At 40.2% G+C, this 24,989-nt stretch overlaps 1 protein-coding gene across 9 annotated transcripts in view; it reads left to right on the top strand.

Moving 5' to 3' along the window:
• Positions 1-524: 524 nt before the first annotated feature.
• Positions 525-24,989, top strand: part of CEMIP2 (cell migration inducing hyaluronidase 2) — a 76,611-nt gene continuing 52,146 nt past the window's right edge. For 4 of the 9 annotated variants that reach the window (XM_081505158.1, XM_081505184.1, XM_081505169.1 and 1 more), the window contains exons 1-4: positions 1,230-1,731; positions 18,469-18,811; positions 23,258-23,398; positions 23,970-24,531. In XM_081505158.1, coding sequence (XP_081361284.1) covers positions 18,481-18,811; positions 23,258-23,398; positions 23,970-24,531 — 1,034 coding nt within the window. In that variant the 5' untranslated portion in view covers positions 1,230-1,731; positions 18,469-18,480. Of the gene's footprint in view, positions 710-1,229; positions 1,732-18,468; positions 18,812-20,739; positions 21,065-22,717; positions 22,858-23,257; positions 23,399-23,969; positions 24,532-24,989 lie in introns of those variants that run through there. The other 5 variants (XM_081505203.1, XM_081505213.1, XM_081505179.1 and 2 more) reach the window with 4 other exon arrangements.

Raw genomic sequence — 24,989 nt, 5'->3', positions numbered from 1 at the left:
TTTCTCAAACTTGCACATTCCTGGCACCTCTAATTCAGTAGGTGGTGCTAGGTCCCGGAATCCAAAAGTTTCAGTGCCTCTTGGGAATTTTATCAGCCAAAATTTAGAAAGATTAATTCCAACAAAGTCCTGAACCAAAACCCTCGAAATAGGGAATTCCCTTTCCCGCCTGCTGGATGTGTCATAGTTACATGACTGAGTTTTTATGAAAAGGGCGGAGGAAAAAAGGGCAAGCCTGAAAACCGAACAGTCGTATCTGTACAGTATCTACTGAAAGAGTTCCCTAGAGGGAAAACTTCCAGTTCCGAATTAAGTGGTGGATGACGACAGCCTGGATTTGGCAGTTCTACTGCTGTCATTAGCCCGGGACCTCGTGGGTCTGACTGATCAAAAGCTGGCCGCGCCCTCAGCGAGAGGGAGCCAAGGCTTTCCTCGACAGGAGCAGCCCCAGCTGTGGTGGCCTCAGGGTATCCCAGCCTTGGTATGGGTGTCCATAAGAGAGGTACAGCGTAGTTGGGGTGGGCCAGGGAGTGGTTTTCAGCGCCACTCCCACAAGCGACAGCCGCTCCAGAGTGGTGCAGCCAAGGGGAGTGGGGGAGACGTAGGTATATTTATACCGAGCTGGATGCCGAGATCACTCTCTGCCGCCGGAGGAGCTGTCCTGAGTTCTCCCGAAAAGGCTAAGAAACCAGCGCCAGTGATTGGCCAGGTGGGGGCAGCCTTGGTGCAGTGGCGGAGCGCACAGAAAATTTTCGGGAGTTGTGGAAGTCCCTACGGGGATGCTAGGCGCAGTTTGGCTCAGCCAGGAGCAATGAAGGAGTCGGGGTAAAATGTCCAGGTCAGCCGTAGAGTGATGGGTGGCTAAGTGTCGGGTTCAGCTGGGAGTGTCGGGGTGCCGTTGTCAGGCTCAATGGAGATGCGATGGAGGTGCAGAGTCAAGCTCAGCTGAGAGGCGGTGGGGGCTCAGGTTAGGCTTAACCCTGGAGGTGATGCGTGCCGCAGCGGGGGGCGCTGGTTGGGAGGGCTGCTCCGGCAACCGGGCGGTCTGGTGCTGTTCCTGGGCGCCGCAGCGAGAGGCGCTAAGTGCTGGTGTCCGCAGCTGGAGCGAAGCTGGAACAGCGGGCGGAGCCCTGCGCGGCCACCACCTCCTCCGGCCGCAGGCTCCTCCTCTCCCCCCGCCTTCTTCGTCTAGCCCGCCCGCGCGCCCAATCCGTAGTCCTCGGCCTCGCAGAGCCGGGCTGCTTGTCTGGCCGGCGGAGGCTGAGCGCGACTTTAGCGAGCCGCGGCGCCCGCCGACCAGGGACGAGCCCGACTCCCGGGACCCCGCTCTGCCCCCGCGCGGCCGCCCTCTCCCTAGTGTCGCGGGGACGCTCCGGCCCGAGCCACGATTCTCCTCCTCTTCCTCCCGAAGGGGAAGGGACAGCGAAAGCGGAGCGGCTGCTCTGGAGAGAGCGAGCCGAGGCCCTTGCCCCGGAGGCTCGGGACTGGAGGAGGAGGAGGCGGAGGCGGAGGGAAGTGCGCGTCACTCCCGGGAGGAGAGTGTTTCACCTCCAGGCAGAGGCTGCGGCTGCCAGTTGCATAAAAGCAGCGGCGGCAGCGGGCTCCGGAGCTGGAGGGGCTCCCTGGCCATGGAGGGAAGATCCGGACCCGGGGACGCCAGGAGCTCTGCTCAGTCTCTTTGGACTGCTGTGTAGGCACCTGAATTAGTCAACGCTAAGCGGGGGAGGGAAGGTAAGAAGCAACTGGGTCACCAGCCCCCTCTCCCTTCCTGATCTCCCTTGCTCCCCGCTGGGGGCCACTGCCAGGACGCGGACGGTGGTCCTCCGGTCCTTCCTGGCTCCCAGTAGTCGCATCTGGGCCTTTCTGTTGAAGCGGCAAACATCCTCCCGCCCCCCAGCAGCACCCTCCCGCCCTGCCCCCGCACACCGCCTTTCCCCTCTTTGGATTAGGAGTAACAAGGCTCCCCAGAGTAAGTCCTCTCCATAAGAAAGGGTCTTTGGGAACCGAGTCTTGATTTCTTTCTCTCCCTCTCTCTTTTCATTACTTTTACGGGGAAGGAAACAATGGACCTTTGAAAGTCGGTGTGAACAGCCTTAAACTTTTTGGAGAGGGCTGGTTTGGGGGAATAAACCCCACAGGAAGCCGACTACAGTGAAAGGTTGGTGGAATGTGCATTGCAGACTTTGGGCTTCAGTGCGCGCGCGCGTACGCGTTTGGGGTGATCTTTGTGTCTATTCCTCTGGGTTGGTTCCCCCCCATTGCCCCCCACCCCAGTTTCTGTTAGTTAAGGTGGGGGGACTCTTTAAGATCTCGTGCAGCTTTCTTTAAAGCTGGGAAAAGGCTTAGCACTGGATCCTCCACTTCTGGCTTTCCTCTGCAAAGTTGGGAGGTCTTGGCGAAAGAAGGGGGTCTGGTTCTGCGAGGACCTCTGAGTGCTGCAGTTAATGCTGATTGCTACACTCCTGTCAATAAAACTAAGGCTCTGACGTCCCTGGATGCTCTCTGCTGAGGGTTGATTTGTGTCACCAGATTTCCCGTGGAGCGGAAGCCACTCACTTTAATTCTCCGCATTAGGTTAGGAAAACAGACTTCGATATATGTCTCCTTTCATCAGCACTAGGGGTTACGAATAGAGTGCTTCATAATTTTCAGAACTTTCATTCTGCACAGGAGCCACTCACTGGTTTGTGTTCACTCCCCTTCTTTAAGTGTGATTGTGATGGGATGTTGCATAATTTCATGTGTTGAGAGTGTGCAGATTCTACTTTCTGTAGCTCTTCCCAGAACAAAGTGAGAATGATTTAGAGGAAGGGGGATGGAGGGAAGTTTCACCTGAGCTGGGGGAGGACTGAATCCTCAAAACAGCCTGCTTACCTGTTGGAAACGTCTCTGTTTTAAAAACCAGTACATTTAAAATATTAGCCTTATGGTTCTTTGGTTGGCTAGAATGGAGCTATTAATGTTTGTTTGACTCTTGAAGGAAGCTTGCTATTTTCAGAATTGGTCGGGCATCACACTTTGGTTGTGTCTTTGATTAGCTACTCAGAGTTCCAAAAGAGTTTGCATCTGTGTGCGAAATAGAAGATAGTGCACTTCTGCTTAATATGGGCTTCCCTTAGTAAGGGCTTCCCTTGTGGCTCAGCTCGTAAAGAATCCACCTGCAATGCTGAGTTCAATCCCTGGGTTGGGAAGATCCCCTGGAGAAGGGAAAGGCTACCCACTCCAGTATTCTAGCCTGGAGAATTCCATGGACTGTATAGTCCATGGGGTCGCAAAGAGTCGGACATGACTGAGCGACTTTCACTCACTCACTCACTTTCTTAGTAAACTTTGGGTAGTGCCTTCTGGTGCTTTATCCTATACAATAAAATCACACCTCTCAACTTTTTGCCTATCTGTACTGCAGGATGAGAGTGTGTGTGTGTGTGTGTGTGTGTGTGTGTGTGTGTAACTTAAAGTCTTGTAGTTTTTTAAGTTCAGCCCACTTGATGCTGTTTACCTGAATGTGTTTAGAGGCCCAGAAAAGTAATGTTAAAAGTGAATTCTGAGTCATCACCTGTTCCTCTTTAACAGTCTGTGAATGAGCAAGCAGGCTGAGGACTGGGCACTGTGTATGTGGACAGGAAATTTGAATCAATAAATTCTTACATGGTACATGTTTAGATTTCCTTTGTCACAGCTAATTGTCTGTTGAATCAATAAATTCTTACATGGTACTTGTTTAGATTTCCTTTGTCACAGCTAATTGTCTGAGTAAAGTCTCTTTTCTTGATTTGGCCTGTAACCAACCCTTCAAATTTTCAAAAGTCTCAGATTTCACAACAGGAAACCAGAATGGGACAACACCTTATTCATGTTCCAATAGACATAATCAAGCCTGTTCTCAAACAGCTATGTTTGAAATGAGAAGGAAACAAAGCAGGAGAGTGAGGTAGGCTTGTGGACAATTTCTGAAGTTGAAAAGTTACTACTTACTAGCTAGGTGCCTCTGGGCAGGTTTCTGCAATTGAGAATGATGAACCAGATGTCAGGTAAAAAAACTTAAATTTTCATTATCAAATTAACAGTTTTAGACTCACAGGAGATGCTGTATGTAAATGCATACCTTGTAAAGTGCTGTAAAATATTTATAAGTATTGCATCATCTACCATCCACCCACCATCCCTTCAGCTAACAATTGTTAACCACCTATTGTGTCAGGCTGTCTGGAAGCAATCTGATTGCCCACTCTAGGCGTAGTGTTCTTTTTGGTAGAGAGAGGGAGTTAGATGAAATGGTTGAAATTTAAGAGGTCATGAGGAGCAAAGATAGTCTGTGGTGGCCTCCATCTAAAAAGAAGGATAAAACAATCTCTGCTGTTGAAGAAATGAGTCTATTCAGGGGCAAAAGGAAGTGAACAGTTAGAAGGCCCAGTAAGTGGAGAATTATGCATAGAATGCTTTAGGAACCCAGAGGAGGATCTGACCAGGAATGGGAAGGGGAAGCAATTTAGTGAAAAAATAAAATTTGCCAAATCAGACAAAATAGTAGGGGCTGGAAACTGATGTTAGAGTACCATTTTGAAATATAAAGATTGGAGGACTTGAAGTCAGAATTGAGTTGAAAACAAGGCTCTGACAGATTTGCTTATCGGGCAAACCCCCTGATTCTTCACATAATTGTTTCTTCATCTGTAAAATGACTTTATGGAATTCTTTGAGGATTAACTTTGATTTAATTTGCTATATATATGATAAAGTACCATACAAGCTAGTGCTGTTTGGTACTTTCAAAATAGGTTCTTTTTTTAACAGCTGTAAGTAGATACAGTTTATATCTTAGTGTAATTGGTCTCAGTCACAGATGTCTATTTTATTGGCCCTTTCATGAGGAATCTGAATCCCATCTTGAGTGTAAGTCTTCAGCTGTTGTCATATGGTGAAGCTCACTTGTTCCCACCATCTTCATCTCAGCCTTAGGAAATCTTTTCATTTCGTTTGGGTTGTGAACGCTAATTGGAAGTATAGGCTGTCTAGTACAGTATATCAAATGAGAGGGGCTTGTCTGGGTGTGTACTGTAACTTCCGTGCTCTCCTCCCTGCCTCCCAAGCGAGGCTTGTTCTTCTGCTTTTCTTGATGCAAACAAAAAGCTATGCATCTGTGTTTCTGAGACCATTAAAATCACCCTTACTAGTTTTCTCCATTTGTAAAGAGGTATATTTTTCAACTACACTGTTAAAGAAAGACTGTGCTCTCAACAGCAACAGCTGCTGTCTAGGTGAAACTTGAATCTGTAAATAGTACTTGCTTTAATATATGTGCTATAATTCTCCACTTGAAATAGACTTAAGCTCATCTGACATTTTAATAAATTGCCTTTGATAGAAATCCATACTCAGATATTTAAAACTGCCAAGTTACATGTGACTTTTTGGGGGAAGGGTGGCATGACTATAAATCAGTTCTTAGGACAGTTACATGCTGAGTCTTAACATGCAGTTTAATGGGCTTCAAAAATAATATTAAAATGAGGAAGTTGAGCCCCACAGAGGCTAACTAATTAGGTAAGGTCATGTAGTAAATTAATGGCTTGGTGGGGACAAGAACCCCTTTGTCCTTATTTTCAGCCAGCATTTTTTCTTTTTCTCCAGTATACTCTAATATGCCCCTATATGGTTTCGTTAGAACTTCGTTATTTTAATGTTTTAATAGTGAAATAACTTGCATTTGGGCTCAGAAACCCATTGCACCCAAGTTTAAGGCAGACACTATACCTTCTGTTTCATTTGCGAGAATCTAGATGTGGTATGGTGCACAGAGGGTGTGAAGCTACTTGTAATAAAATTGTCAAATAAGGAACCAAGTGTAAAAGTAATGTTAACTTTACTTGCATTTTCCATAAATAGTATGCCAACTTAAAGTATTGTCGAAGTGCACATTTTTAAAAAGAAGCAAGTTCCTGGGAACACTATTCAGATTTGTGTTTGAATCATATGATAAAAACATGTTAGAAATAGGTTTGCTTGTTCTTATGTTTTCCCTGTACTTGCTTTGAGACGACTTTAATGCTGCTTGTTAGAAACTATGTTCAGCAAATATCTGATTACATTCCTAAGATGTACAAGGCACTGGCAAGTTGCTGTGAATGATACAAAGATATATGAGGCATAGGGTCTTTATTAAATGTCTCTTTACAAAAAGTGAAACAGACTCAAAGCTGTTTATGACCTGAAACATAGAATTCCTATCTCCCAACAAATGAGTCCTTTGATCTAGTAGGCAAATCTCTCTGAAATTATTTTTAGACTAATCAGGCTTATAACAAGATATTTCTTTTCATCGCATGATAACAAGTGATTAATCATTTACATTTATTTTATCAGTGCTTCATCTTCATTTGGACTATAAATAAAAACTTGGCAGCATTTGATGAGATTTTATATTATGAAAAGTTTGCCTAGGAGAGCTTGTGGTGATCTTAGCTTTGCTGTGCTTACTTGCTCAGTCGTGTCCAACTATTTGTGACCCCATGGACTGTAGCCCGCCGGGCTCCTCTTGACTTTAACATTGCATTTAGAAGTGTGACTGGAAGGAACATTGTTGTTGCCTGAAAAGGTTGCAGTTTGAGACAATCCATATGGAGCAACCAAGAAAAGAATTGTCCTCATTGACTCTGAGTTTGATATAGGTATTAGAACATATGCATATTCTCCACAAACTAGATGTCCTAGTCATGTCTGAATACTAAGTGTCTCTGAAGAATAAAATTATTATTGATTTGGGGGCTCTTGCCTAATTACTGGTTTGTAACTTAAGACTGCAAGCCTTCTCTTATCATAATTGTTTATAGTGACTCATTTTCTTGAAGAATAAATGAGCTTTTTTTTTTAAACACACAACAAAGTTAGAAAATTCATTTTAATATTTTAGGGATTGGAAAAATTAAGTGTAGCATAAGGACACATAAATGCCTGATTCTTGTTTCAGAAGGAATGAAAAAAATGAGTCATTAAAAAAAAATGTGACTAAAAAAAAAAAGCCATACATATAACATCATTTTTGCTTCCCCGGTGGCTCAGTGGTAAAGAATCTGCCTGCAATGCAAGAGACCTATCCCTGGGTTGGGAGGGCATGGCAAGTACTCTTGCCTGGAGAATCCCATGGACAGAAGAGCCTGGTGGGCTACAGTCCATGGGGCCGCAAAGAGTCAGACACAACTGAACATACACACGTGAGGATTTAAAAAATATTATACTTCATTAATGCAAAAGATATGGCTTTAATTGTTTAACAAGTGCTTAGTCATAGCCATCCCCTAACCATCCAATGTTACAGTCAGAATGAAGTGCCAGTAATGCTGAGAAGCTAGCAATTTGGTAAGAAGTGGGCTATGCATGAAGGTATAGGTGAAAAGGCCAAATGAGAGATGAATTGTCTTATCTGCTTGATTAACGACATCTTTTGATGGATGTTAGTTGCTGTCTTCTCAAGTGCCTGCTGATTTAGACACTGTCTGTCCTTACCATATGGCCACCCTTCACAATATATGGTCAGTTCTTGGATAACTTTCCCCAGTTGCCTGGTTGCCATGTCATCTGAGCTTGGCCTTAGTCTTAAAGTATTTCTTCTTGCTCCTGGTCTGTGTTTGTGGCACGTGAGCTCGTCACTCAGCCCCAGTTTGCCTCCTTCTGCTGGCTGTATTCCTTCCCTGTTCAGCCATGCAGAGTCTAATCTCCGCTCTAGCTCTGAGTAACTGCTTGTTCAGTGGGGGTCCTACCTTTTGACTCTCTGGTACTCTTGAATTTGACGAATGTCAAAGAGACTGTGGAGGAGGTGTAATATGGTCCCTATAGTAGGCCTAGTTTTCACAAGCCCTAGGAGGACAGGGACTGTAATTCTTTTGTATTAATATTTTGGCCAGGAACTCACCTGTGGATGACACCCACCAGCCAGCCTTTCAGAGAATACGAAAGACATCATGAGTTTGTTGTTTTCTCCCTGTACTGGTTATTGCTGGACAATGTGTTGTCATTTTAGGGGCAAAGTTCAGTGGTAAATTTTAGTTCACGCATACAAAGGAAGCTATTAGTAGTAGTCTGATGGTATACATTTGGGGTAAGTTTGGAATTAAATAAAATCAGGCTATCACCTCTTTAGACACACCAGCCCAGTGTCTTTGCCTCAATGTGTATTGTTATCACTTGTTTACCTGTGTCAGCCCCGACCCCCACCTCCAACGCTAGACTTTGAGCTCCTTTGCCCCCACCCCCCCCCCCGACCTCCAATACTAGACTATGAGGTCCTTTAAGGTAGAGATCATGTATATTTTTTGTATTACTGGGTCCTAATCTTCGCAAAATCTTTGTCTCATAAGTGATGCCCAAGCCCGTACACATTCCCTGTTTGATAAGGCTTTTCTCTTAGATATACTGTGTGAAAAATAGACTATGTTGTATAGGTAAAAAGATTACACATTTGGATTATGGTCCTAGCCCTATCATTAATAGAAAATTTGCTTTGTTGCTGAATTGAGTAGCCTGGATCACTTCAGTCTGGTCATCGCGTTATTCATCTGGAATATTTCTTAGTTTGAAAGGCATGTCAAAACATACTTGTTACATGTTTCCTACTGTCATTGCATTTTGATGTCTGTGTATCACTGGATTATAAACTTTTGCTACAGTTATGCTTATTTATCAAACACATCTCTATTGTCTTTTCTTTTTTCCCACCTTTCAACATTCTACCACCATGACTTTCTTGAATTTTTCTTCTGGAAGAGCATCTTTTAAGATGCTTTAGCTTCATCCCTGCAGCCCACAGGCAGCTCTGCCCTTTGCTGTGATCTTAATTAAATCGGCCTCCCTCAGGTCAGCCTTAGGCTTTGGTTCTTTCTTTCAAAGGCCAGCTGCAAGGCTGATGACATGCCTGCGCCTGCCATTGTGTGCCTCTGCACGGCCATCCTTCACTGTCAGCAGGTTGGGAGTCTCTCCACAAGAGTGAAGGGGGATGGTCTAAAGACCTGAGAGGGAGGAGAAGAAAAGAGAACAGCTTTTCAGGAGAAAGAATTAAGGAGAAAGAGGAATCTGAGAAATAATAAGCAGAAGAAAGGAAACAGAAGTGAGGAGCGGGGGACTGGTAGGTAAAATGACCCTCTCATTCTGTCTTCAATTTTCCAAGTTGAAAAACAGTCATCCTCTAGTTTTATCCTTTAGTTTTTTTTACTTCCAACCAGAGGCCTACGTACTTTGCTTTTTTTTTTTAATTTTATTTTTGATTGGGAGAGGAATGTTCGGTGTTCCTCAGTTGTCACCCTTTCTTCCGCCTTGGTATGTAAATCTGTATTTTTTGCTGCCTTTGCTTCTCTTTTGTTTCCCGGGATAATATTCTCCAGCCTTTTCACTCTATCAGCCATCTTGGCTTTAGGGTCAAGCCTTGCTTTTCATGGATAGGCTAACAGATTTGAAAAAAGACAGGATTAATGAGTATATTTGGTGGCAGACAAATCAGACATCTGCCTCCTATGTTTTGCATAAATGAGAGGGGTGAAATAATGAATTAAACTATTTCTTAAATGTCACTCGACTTAGCTTTAGAGTGGGAAAGTGTTTACTGGGTTTACTTTGGGCATTAGATAGTATAAATACTCTTTGTTTTGCGAGATCCATGTTTTAACAAGAGATTCCAATAGAATTTGCCAAGGATATAGACATTTCAGTGAAATTGTAACTAATTAGCTAATCTGAAATCCTTAAGTACAGGCCCCATAAGCATATATTGTTTTCTTGTTTTCCATGTAAGCAAATTCTTGGTATTTGTAGTTAATTTTTCTTTGCAGGGATTGTCCTGACTACAGTTTTCTAACAAAGAGAGTATAGCTTAAATGAAAAGTAAATTTCTAAGCAGGGAAAAAAATGTCTTCTAACTTTAAATAATAATTATTCCAATGCAAATGCTTAGTGGCAAAACATTTTTTAAAGTAAATTTAGTCTTTTTAGGACTATACATTTGAAATATTCCATATGATTTCTCTGTATTGTAGTTTAATAGAGTTAATGTATATTAAGAGAGTTATTTCCCTTTGAGGGGAGAGATGTGAGCAATATCGGATGCCAAACTAGAAGGCAAGTGTCTATTGATATTTATATATAATGGTAGGTTAACTTTTGAGTATATCATTCATCATATGTGTCTAAATTGACCAAGTGGAGAAAGAATAGGATTAAAGAGTCTCAGTCCCTTATCCTTTCACTTCATAGGAAGCTGTTTATCATTAAGGTTTAGTGCATTCCCCTTCTACTTCTGAACATTGATTTGGGTAAAATGAACAGAAACCAGTGCAGGTAAACTAACTGTGCACAGTGTCTTATTTCTTGGGAAGGTATCAGGTGATAGTGACTCATCCTGATTTTGAAGGTTGAAGGAAACAGACAGAAGGGCTGTGTCAGTGCTGGGCAGTAATGGAGAATGCGGACGTGACAGAGTGAGGGCCCCGTTCTGTTTAGACATCTCGGGGTATTCAGTTCTTTTAGATTCTGCTCACATAAAACCAAGCAATCTCTGAATGAAAGTGAACTTAATTTTTTCCCACCTTCTGCCTATTTTCTCTCAAATAGTTGTAGGAATAGACCTAGCATTTATGCTGAATTCCTTCGCAGTGTTTGTTGTAGAAAAGTGTATTTTATCTTGTGTGCTCTGATAATAGACTATGAAGTAAAGTATATTCTGCTAAACTATGTATACGGGAATTCCCCCTTCTGAAACTCTCTTTGCTTTATTCTTTGCATTTGAAAATCTTTATATGAGAATATTGATAACACTTAAATATTTGACAGTTTGTGAAATTAAAGATCCTAAAAGTCAGCTTTGCTAAGTTTGATTCTTACTGAATAGTTTTTTGTATGATTGAGGTATTGAGCTCATTGTTTATCAGTGACATAACCTGAATCTAAAACAAAACGAGATGAAACATCCTACTTCTCCCACACAAAGCCCAAACCTGAAAATCACCTTGATATTATTCTTTTTTGTCCTTTTTCTATAAATAGGAGATTGGAAGTTAGAACTATTAATTGAAAGCTCAAAGCCATTAGAAGATAGTTAAGAATTTTATTAGGTCATGATTTGTTGTTGTTCAGTCTCTCCCAGTTGTGTCCAGGTCTCTGCGACCCCATGGACTGCAGGATGCTAGGCCTCCCTGTCCCTCACCATCTCCAGGAGTTTGCCCAAGTTCATGTCCATTGCATCAGTGATGCTGTCCAGCCATCTCATCCTCTATCGTCCTCTTCCTCTTTTCCAGCATCAGGGTCATTCCCCGTCATTACTAGTAATTATAAACAAAATTATCATTTGTTTTCATGATATTTTATGAACACCTCTCCTTCCTGGCATGTTTTACTTTTACTTTTTGCTGTGACTGAGCATACCAGTCAATGTGTTACAAAGACGTACTAAGATATTAATAAAAGGAAAAGTTTCCTTAACCAGGTTTTGGCCAGTTGTACTGAAATTGTTGGAAAGTAGACTCACTTGTAAAACTGGCCTTTAGCTTGGATACTGTTTCAAGAGTTATGTCCTTGCTCCAAGAAAGATATGCTTGAGGAGATCATGCCAGCATCTTGACTGTTCCTACAAGCCTGAATTTTCCATTCAAAAATAAGCTTTCATATCCAGTGTAGGCAGGATTTAGGAGAGCTTAAATCAGTCAAAAGTACTGCATTTTCATAAAGAGTTTAGTATGTTGGGGCTAAGGGCTTCCCAAGTGGTGCTAGTGATTAAGAACATACCTGCCAATGCAGGAGACTTAAGAGACTCATGTTTGATCCCTGGGTGGGGAAGATCACTCGGAGTGGGGCATGGCAACCCACTCCAGGCATTCTTGCCTGGAGAATCCCATGGACAGAGGAGCTTGGTGGGCTACACTCCATAAGGTGCCCAGAGTCAGACACTACTGAAGCGGGTTAGCACACGTGCACTTATGATGGGGGCCAATATGCATGGCATATCAGTGGGCTTTGGGACTTCCTCAGCATTGGGTTGGAGGGGCTGGATCATTTTGCTGACTATGGGGCAGCTGTACTCAACCACTGAGTGATGAGCACTTGTGGTAGGCAGTTGGTCTTCTGTATTAACAGCTCAGCAGTAGAAAGAAAATGAAAACTCAACCTTTTTAAAGAAGGAGTTTTCAATTAATTGCTGCTATCTCTGTATTGAGAAGACTTTTCTTCTGATAAAAGCTTTACTTGCTGTCAGCATAACAATATAAAGTGAAATGGAACATTTCCTTTTTCCTAAGTACCTACTGCATTTTATAGTGTGTGGTTAAAACTTACAAAATATTATGAAAGGTTGAGCTTGTCTAGATAGTTTGCTGCTCTCTATCTTTAGAATTCCTATTTGCATTTGTTAATAATACCTTTTAGTCACCCACTGGGTTGCATATTAGGGTTGTATTTTATAAAAATTAATGCACTGACTTTATTGCTTGAAATGTTCTCAGCTTTCTCCAAATTAGGGCAACTAATACAGAGATTAGACAGATTTCCCAGAGCCTCAAGGATGTTGAAAAAGGAGTCAATGAGAAATTCCAATCTGTGTGTGTGTGTGTGTGTGTGTGTGTGTGTGAGAGAGAGGGGAAAACTTTTAAGCTCTAAGTTCAGTAAGCACTTAACTGAGTTCCTACTGTGTGTGAGTTCCCATGAGAATGCCAAGAAGAGTAAGATGTTGTACCTGCTCTTAAGAGGCTTCTGGTCAACTGCAGGACAGGGATATGTACTTACACTAATTGAAACATAAAATAGAAAGCAAGGTGATTCAGTAAGAGTTTTAAACAGAGTACAGGGAAGAACAGGCAGGAAGCTTATTGTGGAATCCTGAGAAGGTGTCATGGATGAAATAGCACAATGTTTGAAAATTTTATAGGGGAATATTTCAATTTTCTTAACATCATGCACCTTTTTAATAAATCATATAAACACAAAACTATGATCTCTTTTAATGTTATTGAAATTTGAAAATAAATTAATTACTTTCTGAGATTATTTTAATTTATAACTAAATAAATTAATTGAATGCTCTTATCAACTGCATAAGCCCCTCCCACAGTTTCTGTTTGAGGGTATACTCTTTTTGTACAAGAAAAGAATTTTATTTAAAATAACAGCAAATTTTTAAGATTGTGTGTTTGTGTGTGTGTGTGAGGGCAACTGAGAATTTGACAGAAATACTAGGTTTTAAAATGCTTCCCTTTTTTCTTAGCATTTACAGATCTTTAAGTTGATATGATTTTTTTCATATTTTTAATAATTTTTTTCATTATCTACTTTAAATTTTGCCTAAATCCCCTGTGCAGATTTTTAATTGGATGATTTTATTTTTAATTAATTATTACCAAGCTTTATGGGCTACTAAGTTTTTTAATCATCCGGGAAATAAATACTCACAAGATAATTCTTCCAAGGAACATCTAAATACCAAAAATTATGCTCCAAAAGCTTTTTAGAGTGTATTTCCAAATTTGATATGAATAACTTGAATTATTACTCATTATGGATTGTCTGCATTTAGAGGTTTAGCAGTCTGTAATAACTCTTAAAATCTTGGTGTGTTCCTTCTGTATTCTGTGTGCTTTCCACTAGAAATACAGTACTTTTAAAAATGACAGGTGATATAAACAAATAAACAGTGTACTAAGCAGAAACTTCAGTTTGTAGTAAAAATTTTAAAATGATACCTAATGCTCACCTTGAATAAAGCTTGAAAGACTGGAGGAAACTCTTCATCCTCTTTCCTCTATTAGATCTCTTCTTTGTTTTGGGGACCCCATACTCAAACTAATGCAACCAAAGATAACAACTTTATGGATTTAACAGCCTGAGTACCTCTCACAGTATTTTATAATATTTCCTTGGTCAATTTCACTCTTCCTTCAAGCAAGTGATTTACAAATTGGATTTAGGACTCTATGTATGATATTGTTTAAAATTTTATACTATTTCACTTATACAAATACTCTTAAAATAAATACTTGGAATAGTTTTTAAAAGTAAATAAAATTGAATTTAGGAATTGCATTTCTTGGGGATGCTGTATATCTTTTGTCTTTATCACCCATAGTTCCTACCACAATTCTCTAATCACAGCAAGAGCTCACAATTGTTTATTGAATGAGTAAAATGTCATTTTTTCCCATGAATTATTGAAATCTATAACTAGCAATTAATATATTTTAAAGGAATTAATATGTAATACCACTCCTAAACTAAACTCGTAAATGTAAAGTGAAATCCTAAAGCAATGTATTTGTCTTATATATTCTAAAATCATAACAGAGAGGATAATCTGCATATAATATGATTATTTTCTTGTAAATTTACTCTTAAATATAGTTACAATAATTTATTATCTAGGAAAATAATGGTTGTATTTATTGCTATGTATTTTCATGTTTTTCAGTAAAATAGAGCTAATGGGCTCAGAGTATATAGAAAAATATATATATCGTTTTGGAGAAGATTTATGGGGAAAACACATCATGATTATTTTTGATTTATTGATCATGTCAGTTTGTGACTGACACCATGTGAAATTTCATGTTAGGATATCATTTTGTGAATGTGAAGACAAAAATTTTTCCAAGTGGGATGGTGATTTCATTGAGCCTTTCACAGTCTTTTTGTTGTTGTTATGGGTACATCTGGAGACATTATCTCCCATAAAAGGGGCCTCCAGCCTGTTAAGTAATAACAGCCTTTCTCACCCTGAAACAATGAAGTTTCAGATGATTGCAGCTTCAAATAAAAGATTCCCACTCCCATTCAGAGGAGATTATAGTCTGATTCCCCTCTCACCCTGGTGAGCCTGGCACTCAAGAATATCTAGTTTAGTTCTTTCTTTGTTAATAGATGATCATAAAGGGGTCTTTGTCATACTCTCTCATTTGTTCCAGCAGGATGTATCCATTATTTTGTTCTGCTGCTTGGCACATGCAGCAGTTTCTTCAATAGCACCTTGAATCATGTTCTTTTCCCTTTGTTATGGAGCTTAAGCTTCATCTAAATAATTACTTTTGTTCAGAAATCAAACTCCACAAACCAAGTGCTTTTGACAGACACACTGACTCTCAGAATGTTCTTTGCCCCATGTAAAATCAGCATCAATTCCTGATTAGATTCTCTTTCTGTGCCCATTAATTTCCAGGTCGTTTGGGTCCTGGGAACACTTATTTGTGGCTTCTTTATTTGGTCACATTTTGTGTTTAGTGGATTTGCTGTAGTTTAGAGCAGTTTGGAGGTACCCTTTATTGTTGTTTTGGCAGGAGATGAGGGGGATTAATTGTAAGAGTATTGAATGAAGTCAGGTGACTCTGAGATGCTACAGTTGTTAAGGAGGGGAAGTAGGGAATTGAACACCATGTTTCTTATTTATCCACAGCTGTTGCAGTAAGAACATTAAATGACAATGCTTCTTTCCCTTTTTCCCTCCCTCCCTCCTTCTTCCATTCTTTCTCTTTTTCTCCCTCCTAGCCCCCTTCTCTTTCATTTAACAAAGTGGGAGTCAGGTTTCATTTAAAACGTATTCTTTTATTCAAAAACTAAGTGCTTAATATAAAGAATATAGAAAGAAAAAAGGACTGCCTTTTTGTGTTTGTGTCAGGTTCTCTTAGATTAGAAAGAATAATATATAGTCTGGTAAACTTCTGCATGAAGAAGTCCTGGGAATACTAAAGTGCCCTTTCAGACTCAACACAGTTCTGGTTATATCCTTACAGAACTGATTCTTTGAAATTACTGTCTCTCAAGTGTTTTGGAAGACACTTTAGTGTACTGTTAAGAGCCTGAAGTCGAGAGTCAACATTCTTGGGTTCAAGTCCTGGTTCTCTGTAAACTAGCTAATTAACTTTCCTAGTCCTCAGTTTTCTGGTGTGTAAAATGGGGATAATGGCACCTACTCATAGATTTGTTGTATTAAATGTGTTAGATGAGTTAACACATGTAACGTGTTTAGAACAGGACCAGGTAGTAAGTGCTCTAGCAATGTTAGCTATTTTTTAAAGCCATCTTAAACATGATATTTGAATGCCTGCTATTTTTTAAAACAAAATTTCAGTATTTAAAAAGATAGTATAGACTTTCTCATTAAATGAATTCACAGTCTATTAAGTATGGTTAAAAATAAGTTATATTACCAAGATAACAACAAGGGTGTGATCACTCACCTAGAGCCAGACATCCTGCAGTGTGAAGTCAAGTGGGCCTTAGGAAGCATCACCACGAACAAAGCTAGTGGAGGTGATGGAATTCCAGCAGAGCTACTTTAAATCCTAAAAGATGATGCTGTTAAAGTGCTGCACTCAATATGTCAGCAAATTTGGAAAACTCAGCAGTGGCCACAAGACTGGAAAAGATCAGTTTTCATTCCAATCCCAAAGAAAGGCAATGCCAAAGAATGCTCAAACCAATGCACAATTTCACTCATCTCACACGCTGGCAAAGAAATGATCAAATTCTCCAAGCCAGGCTTCAACAGTATGTGAATCATGAACTTCCAAATGTCCAAGCTGGATTTAGAAAAGGCAGGGAAACCAGAGATCAAATGGCCAGCATCCACTGGATCATAGAAAAAGCAAAAGAATTCCAGAAAAACATCTGCTTCATTGACTACGCTAAAACCTTTGACTGTGTGGATCACAAAAAACTATGGAAAATTCTTAAAGAGATGGGAATACCAGACCACTTTACCTGTCTCCTGAGAAATGTGTATGCAGGTCAAGAAGCAATAATTAGAATGGAACATGGAACAACAGACTGGTTCCAAATTGGGAAAGGAATATGTCAAGGCTGTATATTGTCACCCTACTTATTTAACTTCTTTGCAGAGTACATCATGCGAAATGTCGGGCTGGATGAAGCACAAGCTGGAATCAAGATTACAGGGAGAAATATCAAAAACCTCAGATATGCAGATGACACCAACCCTTATGGCAGAAAGCGAAGAGGAACTTAAGAACCTCTCGATAAAGGTGAAAGAGGAGAGTGAAAAAGCTGACTTAAAACTCAACATTCAGGAAGATCATGGTATCCAGTCCCATCACTTCATGACAAATAAATGGAGAAACAATGGAAACAGTGACAGACTTAATTTTGGGGGGCTCCAAAATCACTGCAGATGGTGACTGAAGCCATGAAATTAAAAGACGCTTGCTCCTTGGAAGGAAAGTTATGACCAACCTAGACAGCGTATTAAAAAGCAGAGACATTACTTTGCCAACAAAAGTCCATCTAGTCAAAGCTATGGTTTTTCCAGTAGTCGCGTATGGATGTGAGAGCTGGACTATTAAGAAAGCTGAGCGCTAAAGCATTGATGCTTTTGAACTGTGGTGTTTGAGAAGACTCTTGAGAGTCCCTTGAACTGCAAAGAGATCCATCCAGTCCATCCTAAAGGAAATCAGTTCCGAATGTTCATTGGAAGGACTGATGCTGAAGCTGGAACTCCATTACTTTGGCCACCTGATGCGAAGAACTGACTCATTTGAAAAGACCCTGATGTTGGGAAAGAGTGAAGGCAGGAGGAGAAGGGGACGACAGAGGATGAGATGGTTGGATGGCATCACCAACTCAATGGACATGAGTTTGAGCAAGCTCCAGGAGTTGGTGATGGACAGGGAGGCCTGGTGTGCTGCAGTCCATGGGGTTGCAAAGAGTTGGGCATGACTGAGCGACTGAACTGAAACATGTATGCTTGCCTGTTGGAACTTGTTAGGACCACCTTGTGGTCCTCATATGACAGATGGACTTTAACTTCAATTTGAAGAGCTTTACAGTAATTATACTCAAGGGTGAAACCTGATTCAGTGTCACCAAGGTACATTTTAAAAATATAAACTCCAGGGCCCTCTTTCCACCCACTGAGCCAGCATCAGTGGGCTGGAGAGACTAGGAATCTACCCCTTTAACAAGTTTCCCTTGTGAATCTTATACGCAGTTGAGACAAGCTGCCCTAGAACAGTGGTTCTCAACCAAGATGCTCATTAGAATCACTGTATCATTTAAAAGATACAGTTGCTTGCCTCCTGACAATTTTGGGGGTGTGGCACTGGGCATTATCAGGTGATTATAGTGTCTAAGGTGGAGAAGCAGTGGCATTAGAAGTGGATCACTGAAGGTGATTGTTGACATAATTTAATATATCAGGATGTAAGCTGGCTTGATATTTTCAAAAAAGTCATTACAGTGGTGACTGGGGAGAAGGAGGGAAATGTTTTTGCTTCATGGGTACAGAGTTTCTGTTTGGGATGATGAAAATGCCCTGGAAATGAATGATTGTGATGGTTGTACAACACTGTGGATGTGCTTAACGCCACTGGGTTGTACATTTATAAATGGTTAAAATGGTAAGTTTCATGTTATATATATCTTACCACACTAAAAAAAAAGGCATTACAGTTCTCACATTTCTGAGCCTAAATTTTTTTTATTTTCTTTTCACAGTGACAGTGTATCATGCATGCCACTAATTCCAGGGGACACTCCCCTGCTTTCCTGCAACCTCAGAATGGAAACAGCCATCGTTCATCTGGCTATGTTCCGGGGAAGGTTGTCCCACTGCGTCCCCCTCCTCCTCCAAAGAGCCAAGCTTCAGCCAAATTTACCTCCATCCGACAGGAAGCCCAGGCCAGCTTTGCTTTTTCATCTGAGGAACAGCAAGCCCAGAGGGAGCGCCGAAAGCAGAAGAGGCACAAAAATACTTTCATTTGCTTTGCTATTACTAGTTTTTCATTTTTTGTTGCACTTGCAGTCATTTTAGGAATATCCTCAAAATATGCTCCAGATGGTGAGTGCATATAAGAAAAAAGAAGGGAAGGAAATAAAATAAATTCTGAAAAATATTTTGTTATCTTAACTTGGCTCTAGCTAATATATAATTAGATAATAGGAGATATAACTTCTTATGAATGAGAGCAATTGTTAAAGAATCCGTTGAAAATGATAAAAGATTGCTCTTCCTTTCCATTTTGCCACTTTGCCCCAGGGCTCAAGACTTTCTTGGAACATTTCTTTTCAAAATAGTAATTTTAAGAGTCTTTACTGAAATCTTGTGACGGCACAATTTCATCTTTTGTAGTAGGTATGATTTTCAGATTGCCACAAGTTTTCAGTAATAAGAATTACTAAATGCAGTGGTAAAGTACATTTAATTGGGGAAAAAAGTGAAAGCGATAGGATTTGTGTTCTGCCATTTGAAACCAGTTGAGGGGACAGTTCCAAAAGAGAAGCTCCCAATATTTTTGAGGAATAATGTGTATCCTTAAAGGAAAATATCCATTAATAGGTATAAGTTCTGATACACTTGTCTTCATAGTTAAACTTCATTTAGGAAGATTTTAATTTCTTAAATGGTTTTTGCTTTTTGAGTTGGTAACATAGCAGTACTTTGAATGATATTGTCAGTCAGCCTCAATATAGTACTGCTAAAATGTGTGTGTGCTTAGTCGTGCCTGACTCTTTACAACCCTATGGACTGTAGCCTGCCAGGCTTCTCTGTCCATGAAATTTCCCAGGCAAGAATACTTGAGTGGATTGACATTTCCTCCTTCAGAGGATCTTCCCAACCCAGGGATCGAACCTGCATCTCTAGCATCTCCTTCATTGGCAGGCAAATTCTTTGCCTCTGAGCCACCTGGGAAACCCCAGTACCAATGAAGACTGGCCTCATAATACACCCCATCCATCTCTAAAAATCAAGGGCTCAAAGCTGTGGAGAAAGCAGACAAGGCCACCAGGATTAGTACCATATAGGTCTGCATTTTTTTATCGTCTGCAACAGACTTTTGTTGAATTAGTGCCTTCTTAAATGGATATAACATTTGAGAAGTATTTTACTGGTTATAGGCTTCCCTGGAATGAATCAGAAGATAAAGAATCTGCTTGCAATGCAAGAGACCTGGGTTTGATCCCTGGGTTGAGAAGATCCCCTGGAGAAGTGAATGGCTACCCACTCCAGTATTCTTGCCTGGAGAATTCCATGGACAGAGGATCTTGGTGGGATCCAGTCCATGGGGTTGCAAAGAGTTGAACATGACTGAATCACTAACACACTTTCACTTACAGGTTATAAGACTTAGAAACATTAGTCTATTTAGTTTTCATGGGTGATTTAGGGGTCTTAGAGACTTTAAGGTTTAAGGGAAGATAATGTTAATACTTCTAGAAAAGTAGACCTGAAGTTAAGAGAGATGTTCATTTGACTTTTTTTTTAATGTATGTGTGTTTTTTTTTTTTATTGGAGTGTAGTTGCTTTATAATGTGTTAGTTTCTGCTATACAGCAAAGTGAATCAGCCGTACGTATACATGTATCCGCTCTTCCTTGGATTTCTTCCCCATTTGGGTCACCGTAGAGCATTAAGTAGAGCTCCCTGTGCTATACAGTTGGTTCTCATTAGTTATCTATTTATACACAGTAATGTATGTATGTCAATCCCAATCTCTCAGTCCATCCCACCCCACCTTCCTCCCTTGGTATGTCTCTATTTCTGCTTTGCAAATAAGTTCATTTATGCCATTTTTTTCTAGATTCCATGTTTTGTGTTAATATACAATATTTGTTTTTCTCTTTCTTACTTATTCTTCATTCTGTGTGACTGAGTGATGTTGAGGTGTCTTTCAACATCTTTGCTGGCCAAGCCAGTGGACCACATAAAGAACTTGCAACATTGCTCTTCATTGCACATACCATTGACCTTCTCTCCTCTTTTCTCCAGAGAAATAACCAAGTTCACTACTGTTGATTCATTCTTTCCAAGCAATCTGCTGTAAATGGATGCTAGATTATGGAAAATCAGAGCTAAAATCTGTGGCTTTAATTGACATTTTCTTATTCCAGCTAAGACAGTGAATTGGTGATGTGGTTCCTTGAATCAACATTTTTTAGTTTCACATTTTGGCAGTATAAGGGCAGACTATCAGTGGAAAGATCTGGTATGCTGAAATATTTCAGAATCAGCCCTGCTGTGGTTCCTGCTGTTACATAACTTTAATAATGGATCCCACTACTCAACAAGTGGGTAGCCAAGAAGGTGGGGCTGGGTAAGCTATTTTTTGATGCTTTCTGCAGACTACACGTTTTCTCATTAAGTGTACTTTACTAGAAAAAAACAGATTGGAATTTTAAGTGATAAAAAATTTTTAGTGAAGCATGCTTCCCTGGGAAATAATTATAAACAATTAAGAGGAATTATATAATTATTATAGTAGGTTTTAGATCTTTTGAGATTAGATTCCTTCTGGATTTTCTTCTCTAACTGGATCCATTGCTTGTTTCTTGGGACCTACATTTGCTTGTGATATCATGGAGAATTCCAGTTTTATGGTTAGAGAGGGAGGTACAAAAAAAGCTCAAGAAATCCTCAATATTAAGTCAGAATGAATTCAAGACGTTTCTTGTTTCTTTGATGGAAAGAAAAGTTTGACTATTCTTATGGTGATGATCATTGATTTATCAGAATTAAATATCAATGATTATGATGCTGCTAGGACAAAAATTAATTCCATGAAGTAATTGCCAAGGTCTTACCTAGTAGGACTAATTTTAATGGTAGTGGTTACTATCACCTCAAAGAGAAAGCATAAACCAACATGAATGCTTACAAACAGATGTTTGCATTAGTGGTGTACAAGTTCAAAACGAGGAATCACAATTTACTTCCTATAAAAAACTATATCTTTGTGATGTACGGAGTATCTCTACTTTTTCTCACATTATCCTGTAGCATATACCTTCCACCTTCCTGTATCCTGTCCTTTCTAATCTTTGTTTAGTTTAAATGTAGGCAGCATCTGGCTATTCTAAATGAGCAACCAAATGGACTTGGACCATAAGGGATATTTGCATCGCTAGTATTCATATCTCCCCTTCATGCTCCTCTTATTTAAATTCTGTCCACTCTTTGGGAGTCTAGGTCGCTCCATTGAAGCTGTCTCAGTTACTCTAGCCCTACCTCCTTTCTCTGAGCTTTTTTGCATCTAAAGAAGCTACCATATTTTTCAGTATTATTTCATACAAAACTAGATTATATACTCTAAGGGCTGTGAGCTCATTCTAAATTTTATAAATTATTAACTTTATGAATTTTACACTGTCTAGTCCAGAGTGGACAAATTGGTCCTCAGTAACTACTTGGTCATTAATTGGTCAAAATTGGTGTGATAATGGAGAGAGTAGCATGGAAACATATACACTAACATATGTAAAATAGACAGTGGGAATTTGTTTTATGATTCAGGAAACTCAAACCAGGACTCTGTGACAATCTAGAGGAGTAGGATAGGGTGAGAGGTGGGAGGCAGGCTCCAGAGGAAGGGGACATATGTATACCTGTGGCTGATCCATGTTGATGTATGAGAGAAATCAACACAATATTTATCCTAACATTAAAAATAAATTTTAAAAAATTGTTGTGATATTTTTTTCCTCTTTCTTCCAAATTATAGCAGAAATGAAAGGTCTCATGCATTAAATAGCTTTGGCAATGCAAAATACTTTTTGTATTTTCATCATCATCTATTCAAGAGGCAAATTCTAGCAAAGGAACACTGCAAGGAAAGTAAACCTTGTTTCTTAAAGGGGAACTTTCATATCACTCAACCTGCTGAGTTGTCTTGGGTTTGGCTTCTCTAATCTGTAGTTTCCTCATCTCTGAAAGTGAGAAGTCATGTTTTTTGGCCATTTGCCTCTTGCAGTTTTCTTGGGAAAATGTACATGTCTGAAGATACCGCTGTTTATCAGCAGCTGCCTTTGTGATGAAGGAAGTGCTGTTATCACCTACTTTATGATTCACCATGCATAGGAAGGAACCTGGGAAGACCTAATATACATATTGGTTAGCAATTTTCCTTTTTTTAAATTTTATTTTATCTATCAGTATGCTGTGAACTTATTTTCTTTTCTAAACACAATTCAGAGTTTTGCCTCTTACTGTTGATTTGTTTCCAGAGTAGATAGTTCAGGGGAACTCTGCTTTTACTGGACTCTGACCCAAACTAGATGGCAGCAACTTGCTTGTGTGGTGAAACCTTTTTTTATGTTTTAAGGAAGTAAAGGATTTGGCATAGCTCTGCTTGGTGGGATGGGATAGGATTTCCATCCTCATGGAAAGAAATTAAAATATGTCAGCCCATTACTTGCAAGTTGCAATAAACAACAGTAGTACTTGAATTTGGTTAAAGGTATTTTTGTGTCTTGTTGGTTTAATGGGGTATTGATGTTGCTTTGTTTTATAGAGAATTGCCCAGATCAAAACCCCCGTCTCAGGAACTGGGATCCAGGACAAGATTCTGCAAAACAAGTTGTTATCAAGGAAGGAGATATGTTTCGTCTGACCTCAGATGCCACAGTGAATTCTATAGTTATTCAGGATGGAGGTAAGTAACGGTCCCTGTCTATACGAACAGCAACATTTGATGTTCTTTATGTAGAAAACTATTGTTGGCATTTAGAATGTGGTGTCACTCTAACTGTGGAGGCAGGAAAGATTCCTAAGTTAGAACCGTAGAATTCAACATCTAGAAGGGCCTTAGAAATCACTCAAGACCATTGATTTATACAGAAAGAAAGAGCTCCAGAAGGTCATCTCTCATAGCTAAATCTTTGTTACAACTATGGAGAGTGATGAGAGAATTAATGTAGGTTCATACAGGTAAAAATGAGATTCACATTTGTAGAGTCTTAGATATTTTTCTAGAAATGATTTACCTTTAAAGTGAATGGATTGAAATTCTTACACATGGGCATGTTTAGGGTGTTGAGATATGAATTCTCCATTTCTTTAATATGTTTTGAAAATAGATTCAATTTTCTAAGCAGACTTTTAGTAAATTCTTTTTCCCAACTTAACTGTGGAAGTGCTTTTTCCCCCTCTTAAGATGAAAACTATTTCTCTGTGCCTTAGAAAGATATTTCAGAAACGGGCTTACTTAGTGTTATTCCCCGCAGGACTGCTTGTATTTGGGGATGATAAAGATGGATCCAGAAATATTACTTTGAGGACTCGTTACATCCTGATCAAGGATGGTGGGGCGCTTCATATTGGAGCAGAAAAATGCCGCTATAAATCCAAAGCGACAATTGCCTTGTATGGCAAGTCAGATGAAGGTGAAAGTATGCCAACATTTGGCAAAAAATTTATTGGTGTGGAAGCCGGCGGGACACTGGAATTACATGGGACACAGAAAGCATCATGGACACTGTTGGTGAGAACTCTGAATTCTTCAGGCTTGACCTTTGGCTCCTATGCCTTTGAAAAGGACTTTTCCAGGGGCCTCAATGTGAGGGTCATTGATCAAGACACAGCCAAAATTTTGGAAATTGAGAGATTTGATACCCATGAATCCCATAATGAAAGTAGGCGACTTCAGAAATTCTTGAGAGACCAGGATCCAGGACGGATTGTTGCCATAGCTGTTGGAGATTCAGCTGTTAAAAGCCTCTTACAAGGAACCATACAAATGATCCAGGACCGGCTGGGAAGTAAGCTGATCCAAGGGCTGGGCTACAGGTGGGCATGCCTATCTTTTTTTTTTTTTTTTTTTAGCATGAAGATATATTTTACAATTATTTATTTATTTATTTTTATTTTTGATTGTGCTGGGTCTTCCTTGCTGCAAGGGCTTTCTCTAGTTGTGGTGAGCCGAGGCTACTCTCTAGCTGTGGTGCTCGGGTTTCTCATTGTGGTGGCTTCTCTTGTTGCAGAGCATGGACTCTATGCTCAGTAGCCCTCAGGCTCAGTAGTTGCGGCTTGAGGGCCCAGTTGCCCCTCGGCTGGTGGGATCCTCATGGACCAGGGATCAAACCCATGTTCCCCTCATTGGTAGGGGGACTCTCAACCACTGGACTACCAGGGAGGCCCCATACATATCTTTTTTTACTTTCCTTTCCACTGCGTATTAGAATCTGTGTCTATGTGAGAGGAGAGTGCGATGGAGAAAGTCAGGTGTCAGAATGGCCACTACAATT

The sequence above is a fragment of the Giraffa tippelskirchi genome, chromosome 1 (genome assembly GCF_054371585.1).
Source record: "Giraffa tippelskirchi isolate mGirTip1 chromosome 1, T2T-mGirTip1v1.2.pri, whole genome shotgun sequence".
Lineage (NCBI taxonomy): Eukaryota > Metazoa > Chordata > Mammalia > Artiodactyla > Giraffidae > Giraffa > Giraffa tippelskirchi.
The sequence above is the reverse complement of the archived record's forward strand: the minus strand, read 5'-3'. Positions and strand labels throughout refer to the sequence as shown.